The 7,744-nt window shown below is 46.0% G+C and overlaps 1 protein-coding gene across 2 annotated transcripts; it reads right to left on the bottom strand.

Annotated features, from left to right (window-relative positions):
* Positions 1–197: 197 nt before the first annotated feature.
* rgn (regucalcin) lies at positions 198–7,696 on the bottom strand. 2 transcript variants are annotated; one of them, XM_012858475.3, is made up of 8 exons: positions 7,354–7,696; positions 3,123–3,340; positions 2,865–3,047; positions 2,593–2,687; positions 2,393–2,507; positions 2,153–2,284; positions 609–763; positions 198–532 (listed from the first exon to the last, which is right to left on the bottom strand). In XM_012858475.3, the coding sequence occupies exons 2-8, from the start codon at positions 3,283–3,285 to the stop codon at positions 482–484; spliced, it is 894 nt and encodes a 297-aa protein (XP_012713929.3). In that variant the 5' UTR covers positions 3,286–3,340; positions 7,354–7,696; the 3' UTR covers positions 198–481. The 2 variants fall into 2 exon arrangements, with proteins under 2 accessions (XP_012713929.3, XP_035989686.1); XM_036133793.1 differs by lacking the exon at positions 7,354–7,696 and adding an exon at positions 6,989–7,260.
* Between the last annotated feature and the right edge of the window lie 48 nt (positions 7,697–7,744).

Raw genomic sequence — 7,744 nt, 5'->3', positions numbered from 1 at the left:
TTTAATCAGCGAGTCCAAATTCTAAGAAGGTTCAGAGCACAACGTTTTCTACATGTACAGACATTTTTTAGAAAGTTCTGTAGCTCTCTGTGTCCGTCTGTGTGTTGGTTCTTGCTGTTATTTTGCACCCGCTGTGGAAATAAACAAACTTCTTCTACATCATGAGGTTGTCTGGTTAAGAACTACAACTCCCAGAATGCAGTAGTGCTCAGCTTGCTTTTATTTTCCTCATTAGTACAGACTAGTTGGCTCATGTTCTGCAGTGATTAGAGTAGAAACTTTTTATTGATGCAGTTTATTGAAGATCTGACGAGTCTGCCTGCCAGATTATCCAGTCAGTGAGCGGTCACTTTGATCCTGGATTCTGATTGGCTGATGACTCTGCAGTAATCAGTGCTAAAACATTGACGTAGTTTAACAGCAATCAGTTGCAATCAGCGATCATTAATTAAACCGTTGAAGATCAGAAGACTCCTGGACGTCAGCCAGCGAACGAGTTTGACGGTCGACCTTTGACCCCCAGCCCGGTCACCTGCACACACATCAGAGGTCGTTGAGAGCGGGTCTCCCACAGGTAGGGAGCGTCTGGGGACGGGCAGAGCACCCACCCTGAAGGTGTGTCCGGCCTGAGGCTGCTGGTGGAGCTGTGACGGGTCCAGACCCAGGCTGGCCGAGGTGACGAACAGCTCAGAGTAGTCTGGGCCCCCAAAGCAACAGGAAGTGGTCTTCATGGCGGGCAGAGAGACCGTCTGCAGACGTTTACCTGAGAGGAGGCCACAGCAGGTCAGCTGGTCGTTCTCAGGAGGAGAAAACGGTTCAGACCTTCTCCCTCTGCAGTGAGAACAGAGCTACGGCATGGAGCTACTTCCCTGGCTTAAGGTTTAAAGGTGCTGCTTAAGGCAAATTTACCTGCAGCACATTTCAGCTACAGGACAAGTCAGAGTGCTTTACAGGGTTAAAATATAGGAAAATACAAACAGAATAAAGGCAAGTTGGGATGACATGCAGAAAAATTAAAATGGGAATAGAAACTAAAAGCAAACATTAAAAACAGCTGAATACAAAGTTAAACTAATGATGTTTCAGTAAACAGTTTAACTAGAACAGTTAAAATCCTGAACTAATATGTTTTTAATCTTGATTTAAAGGAACTCAGGCTTTCAGCACTTTTACAGTTTTCAGGGAGTTTGTTCCAGATCAGTGGAGCATAGGAACTAAATGCTGCTTCTCCATGTCTGGTTCTGGTTCTGGTTCTGGTTCTGCAGAGCAGGCTGGAGCCAGAAGACCTGAGTGGTCTGGAGGGTTGATGCCCTGATAACAAGTCTGTGATGGATTTAGGTGCTAATTCGGGGATTTATAGACTAACAGAAGGATTTTAAAGGCAGAACGTTCTTAAAGAACGCTGTGGGTAGACTGGAAGACTGTGAGGAAAACAAGCTAAGAACTGAAGGCAGACATGAAGAAGGCTCACATACTGCTGAGTCACTATGATCACAGGTATTATGAATAACAGCTACGATGTTCACTAAAGTAATCTAAACTGATTAGAGCTCTAACTGCTGATAAAAACACTTTGATGTTAAACACAGCTCTGATGAAGGCATCCGGACGGTTCTGTCTCCCCTTTCCACCAGGGGGCGCCCTGCCAACAAGGTCAGGACCTGCAGTACATCATTAAACGTCTGTTCACGGTTCATTTTAGTAAAATTAGCCTTCCTAACCACCATGTCTGTCTCTAGGCTCCCACGGCAGGACAGCGGTCCACAGACAGGTACACCAGAGCCCAGTTTGAAACAGAAACCCACCTTCCTGGTTCCACCTATGAAATAAGATGGCTGCTTTAGTCCTGGGCAACACATGTTCTGATTTATAGACCCCATGAATGTAAAGCTGTATTTCTGTGATATTAATGGGACATCAAGAGCAGGTAAAACCTTAGCAACCCCCGGAAAACAATTTTTACCCGCCCACAAAGGCCCGTCCACCCCCCAAGACAACGACTGTAGGGCTAACGTTGTTGGGTACCAGCCGGAGATTGACCCGTACCGTTAGCTGAATAAAGGTAAACTTTCTGGTCTGGACTAAACGTTAACACCTCAGTGCTGAGGGCTAAGTGGAGACTGAACAGAGAGCTGGTTCAGCTGAGACTGACCAGTGGCAGGGTCGATGTGGACGACTCGTCCTCCGTCGTAACACGCCACCCACAGCCGGCCGTCAGCATCCAGCGTCATCCCGTCAGGAAGCCCCTCCCCCTCCTCCATGCGGTACACCACCCGCCGGTTAGCTAGGCAACACAGCAGCGGAAGTAAAAGCAAACGATGCGTAAACAATAAACAGCCTGCAGCAAGCAAATACAGGCAGAACAGGTGTTGTTCCAGGTAGGAACACCTACCCAGGTGTCCAGTGGACGAGTCGTAATCGAAGGCGTCGACGCTCAGAGCCAAACTGTCGATGTAAAAAAACGTTTTCAGGTCCTGAGTCCAGTCCATCCCATTAGAGATGTCCACCTGTCAGGTAAGACACGGCTCACACCTAACCTGTTGCAGGTAGTCAGATAAACGCAAACACTGGGAAACCAACAGGTGAGTCTACCTGGCTCAGCAGTTTGGTCACAGAAAGGTTAGAGTTCACCATGTACAAAGATCCTGGTTTGACCTGAGCAGTCTGAGCATCCTTCCTCATTGAGCCTTAGACAAGACAACACACAGGTAACATGCAGGTAACCAGGAGTCAGAAGGTTACAGATCTACCCAGGTAACTATCAGAAACAGGTAACCTGACGCGAGCAAAGACAGGTGAGCCAATGGGAACAAAGACGCAGGTTACCAGGTAGGAGCATCGACGGCTCCCCAGGTGTGTGGTACCTGCTAGCAGCCGGCCCATTGGGTCGACTTTTCCATCATTCAGGCGGTTTTCTGGTTTATCATCTTCAACGTTGACCAGTGATGTCACCTTCTGAGTCGTCCAATCAACAGCCACGATGCTACGGCCAACACCTGCAACATAACCACCTGACCTGCGAGGAACTGCAAACCCCACCGTGTCACCTGAGGAAAAGAAGCTAGAGAAGTGACAACCAGCCAGGTGAGAGACCACTTACAGGTGAGACAGGAGACCCCTACCTGTCTTCAGAGAGTGGACCTGATTGGTTGCTGCACTCCAGCGGTGGATTTTCTGCCCAGAAATGTCGACAAAGAGCAGCGTCTGATCCGACTCCTCCCACAGAGGCCCCTCACCAATCCCAGCATGCTCCTTAACCACGGACTCCACCTTCACTGATGACATTTTCACTTCTTTTCTGCAACCAATCACTGAGCAGGAAGCACCAACCCCGCAGTTTCTGTGAAAGAAGCATCAGAAGTAGCTGTTGACAGTTGTATTTACGCTGTTTCTGAAGAATACATTTTGCTTTACTCGCATTCATTCATTAGTTGAACTCATGAAACAGGAGAGAATCTTCCTGAATGTTTACACGAAGTAGGATTCAAACTGCAGTTAGCTAACTATATAGCGTTATCAGTTAGCCAGAGTTATTTAGTTCACTAACTGGAGTTAGCTAACTATATAACATTATCAGTTAGCCAGAGTTATTTAGTTCGCTAACTGGAGTTAGCTAACTATATAACGTTATCAGTTAGCCAGAGTTATTTAGTTCGCTAACTGGAGTTAGCTAACTATATAACGTTATCAGTTAGCCAAAGTTATTTAGTTCACTAACTGGAGTTAGCTAACTATATAACATTATCAGTTAGCCAGAGTTATTTAGTTCACTAACTGGAGTTAGCTAACTATATAACATTATCAGTTAGCCAGAGTTATTTAGTTCGCTAACTGGAGTTAGCTAACTATATAACGTTATCAGTTAGCCAGAGTTATTTAGTTCACTAACTGGAGTTAGCTAACTATATAACATTATCAGTTAGCCAGAGTTATTTAGTTCGCTAACTGGAGTTAGCTAACTATATAACGTTATCAGTTAGCCAAAGTTATTTAGTTCACTAACTGGAGTTAGCTAACTATATAACATTATCAGTTAGCCAGAGTTATTTAGTTCACTAACTGGAGTTAGCTAACTATATAACGTTATCAGTTAGCCAGAGCTATTTAGTTCACTAACTGCAGTTAGCTAACTATATAACGTTATCAGTTAGCCAGAGTTATTTAGTTCGCTAACTGGAGTTAGCTAACTATATAACGTTATCAGTTAGCCAGAGTTATTTAGTTCACTAACTGGAGTTAGCTAACTATATAACATTATCAGTTAGCCAGAGTTATTTAGTTAGCTAACTGGAGTTAGCTAACTATATAACGTTATCAGTTAGCCAAAGTTATTTAGTTCACTAACTGGAGTTAGCTAACTATATAACATTATCAGTTAGCCAGAGTTATTTAGTTCACTAACTGGAGTTAGCTAACTATATAACGTTATCAGTTAGCCAGAGCTATTTAGTTCACTAACTGCAGTTAGCTAACTATATAACGTTATCAGTTAGCCAGAGTTATTTAGTTCACTAACTGGAGTTAGCTACGGTTAAAACTGAAGCTGTCTCCCACTAGGAGAGACAGACGTGCACTCTCCACCCTGTCCGTTCATCTGGAGTTAGCTACATATGTAACATTAGCAGTTAGCTAAAGTTATATAGTTAGCTAATGCAGTTAGCAAACTACATAATGTTAGCAGTCAGCCAAACTTAAATAGTTAGCTATCTATATAACTGCAGTTAGCAAAAGTTATATAGTTAGCTAACTGCAGTTAGCTAACTATATAACATTGGCTATATAACATTATATAACAACTATATAACATTGGCTAACTGTTGATGTGATATAGTTAGGTAACTAACTGGAGTTAGCTAACTATATAATGTTATCAGTTAGAGTTATTTAGTTCGCTAATTGGAGTTAGCTACATATGTAACATTAGCAGTTAGCCAAAGTTATATAGTTAGCTAATGCAGTAAGCAAACTACATAACGTTAGCAGTTAGCCAACGTTATATAGTTAGCTAACTATATAACTAATGTTATATAGTTAGCTTACTGCTAATGTTATATAGTTAGCTGACTGCAGTTAGCTAACTATATAACATTAGTTAGCCAACGTTATATAGTTAGCTAACTATGTAACATTAGCAGTTAGCTAATGTTACATAGTTATAAAATCCTAAATCTTGTTTTCTAGGCATGTAGAACCAGTCCTTGACTCGTTAAGGTTCTTAACGAGTCCAGTTCTTGTCAGTTCTTGTATTGCCTGGGCTGCAGAGTGAGCCGACGTACAAATTAATGTTTCTACCTAAATTATTAAAGAGCTATGGCACCCCTCTGGAAAATTCATCATATCTGCAATATAATCACAAATTTAAAAAAAAATGGAGCTTCCAAATGGCAGAGGTGCGCAGTTTTAGGCTATATAACAATAAACAGATCAGAGGTCCTTTAGGGTTAAAGTGGGTTTGCTCCACATGGAAGGGAAGAGAAGCAGCAGTGACATAATCTGGTTTATTATTTGTTTTAGAGTTTATATAATCATGTTTTTACCAGAAACTTTCAGCAATCTCTCCACAGCATTAAGTTTATTCCATAGACTGGTTTGTTGTTTCTCTCTATGTTCAACAAGGACCGACGTCCAACTCAGCAAGTTATTATCTTTAATATTATTATTCTGATTAATAAAACAGTTACATCTATTGTTTTAAACAGTCCTTGTTTACAAACATCTTTATCTACAGGACAGTTTTTCTAGGTTAATGCATCATATTTGTGATTTTTGGCTCAATGGTCCAGCCCTACCTAAGAGACGCCTTATTTACGACTCTCTGCACCGAGTCACGCCTTTCTGACGGTTCTGGACCCGTTTGGACCCGTTTGGACCCGTTTTACAGGGAAATGCAGATTTTCTGATAGGATGAAACTCGTTTATTTATTAATTAATTAGACTTAGACTAAGTCTAAATCTAATTGTTGGTCTCAGCCAATCAGGAGGAGAGTTTCCAGCATCTGTAAAAGCTGAAAACTTTCTCAGAACACCTGACTGGACCCGGGCCGGTTCTGCTGACTGCTGCTGTGTAAAGATTCGGATCTTCTGACCCGACCAGTGGCGCCTTGACCTCTGACCTCCCGTCTGACGGCGCCGTCTGCTGAATATTTTAGTTTGTTCTCCATTAACCGTCTGCAGAACCTTCGGTTCCGTCCACTTTACAACAGCAATAAAGTTAAAACAGTTATCAGAGCTGGAAGAAACCTATGGTTCTGGTGGGCCCATTCGCCTCTACCGGTTCTGGTGGGCCCAGAGGGAGCCACGCCTGTTTCATAACATGTTAGTCTAAGAACAAGCAGGACGGGATGGAGGTGTTTGGACCGAGCAGCCAGAACCTCTGAAAAACCCCAGGTCTGGACCGGTTCTGGCCGCCTCAGAAACGGGCCACAAAGAACCCAGGAGTCCGGTTCCTGACAAGACCTGGCCGGCGGTTCGGATGCAGGCGGTCCTGGTCCAGGTCCAGGCGGTCCTGGTCCAGCGGTCCTGGTCCAGGCGGTTCGGGTCCAGGCGGTCCTGGTCCTGGTCCAGGCGGTCCGAATCCAGCGGTCCTGGTCCAGGCGGTCCGAGTTCAGCGGTCCTGGTCCAGGTGGTCCGCTGGACTTCTGCTGACAGTTCTGACCCAGAAGTCCCAGACTGACTGCAGAGGTTCTCCAGAACCGCCTCCAGGACTGACACAGACCCATGTTGGACCGGGCGTGTCGATCCGGGTCAGAACTCTCCCTAGTCTCCCAGTCTGCATCTAAAACTTTGTTACAGTGACATGGGTCGACACCAGAGCCGGTGCTGATAAGCCGGACCTCCTGACCCGGTTCCACCTGCAGAATGTCCAGGTGGTTCTGCTGTGGTTCTGCTATCAGAACACACTGAGCAGACTGCAGTACTACCCCACAGCTCTGATAGGTCAAAGGTTAACCTGATGCTGACTCAGCTCTTTCAGGGTTCTGGTTCTGACCCGATCCTAGTTCCTCTGCTCCTGCCTGGTGCCGTGAAGCATCTCTGTCTCCATTCTTCCAGTAAGTCATAGGGGGAACCGGATGGAAGTGGACCGGACCCAAACTCAGCTGGTTCTGGTTGGAACAGAACCCTGACTGCTGGGGCGGTCCGGTTCTGATGAGGACGCGTCTTCTGGGTCAACCTGAAGCTCCAACCAGCAGTCCAGTCTGCGAGGTTCTGCTGAGAACCGTCCCTGCAGCCCAGTCCCGGTTCCGACCGTCCCGATCTACGTGCTGCACCTGAACGCACCACGAAGCTTTAAACACGTGGCAGAGCAGCAGAACCGGTTCTGGACCGGACCCGAACCCACGGGAGTCCACTTACCTGCTGCACAGCTCCGAGTTCTCTGCAGAACCTCCGGGAACCGTCCCTGGTTTTATGGACCTGCTGATCCCGCCCAGCCCCAGAACCGCCCCCAGAACCGCAGCCAGTCAACAGCCGGGGAACCGGGCCCGGAACTGGGCCCTGGGCCGCCGCTGAGCAGAACCCAGCAGAACCCATCAGAACCTCAGTGGCCCAGAAAAGTGTCCCCGAGGTTCTTTTATGTTCTGAAGCTCTGGTCTGGTTCTGTTCACTCCGCAAACGGAACTTCCTCCCTGCTCCGGTCCACCGGCAGGGGGCGCTGCGCTCCTCGGTCACGCCGGTCCCGGTGTTACCGAGCAGTCCCCCTGTGTCGGGAGCGCGCATTGCTGCCGTTTTCATTTCTCGGTAAATA

Source organism: Fundulus heteroclitus, unplaced genomic scaffold (genome assembly GCF_011125445.2).
Source record: "Fundulus heteroclitus isolate FHET01 unplaced genomic scaffold, MU-UCD_Fhet_4.1 scaffold_68, whole genome shotgun sequence".
Taxonomy (NCBI): domain Eukaryota; kingdom Metazoa; phylum Chordata; class Actinopteri; order Cyprinodontiformes; family Fundulidae; genus Fundulus; species Fundulus heteroclitus.
The sequence above is the reverse complement of the archived record's forward strand: the minus strand, read 5'-3'. Positions and strand labels throughout refer to the sequence as shown.

Coding starts and splice junctions, on each gene's coding strand:
- rgn (XM_012858475.3), bottom strand. CDS start 3,285: ATGTCATCAGTGAAGGTGGAGTCCGTGGTTAAGGAGCATGCTGGGATT. Junction 2,508..2,592: donor TGACCAAACTGCTGAGCCAG/GTAGACTCACCT, acceptor CTTACCTGACAG/GTGGACATCTCTAATGGGAT. Junction 2,285..2,392: donor CTCGTCCACTGGACACCTGG/GTAGGTGTTCCT, acceptor TGTGTTGCCTAG/CTAACCGGCGGGTGGTGTAC.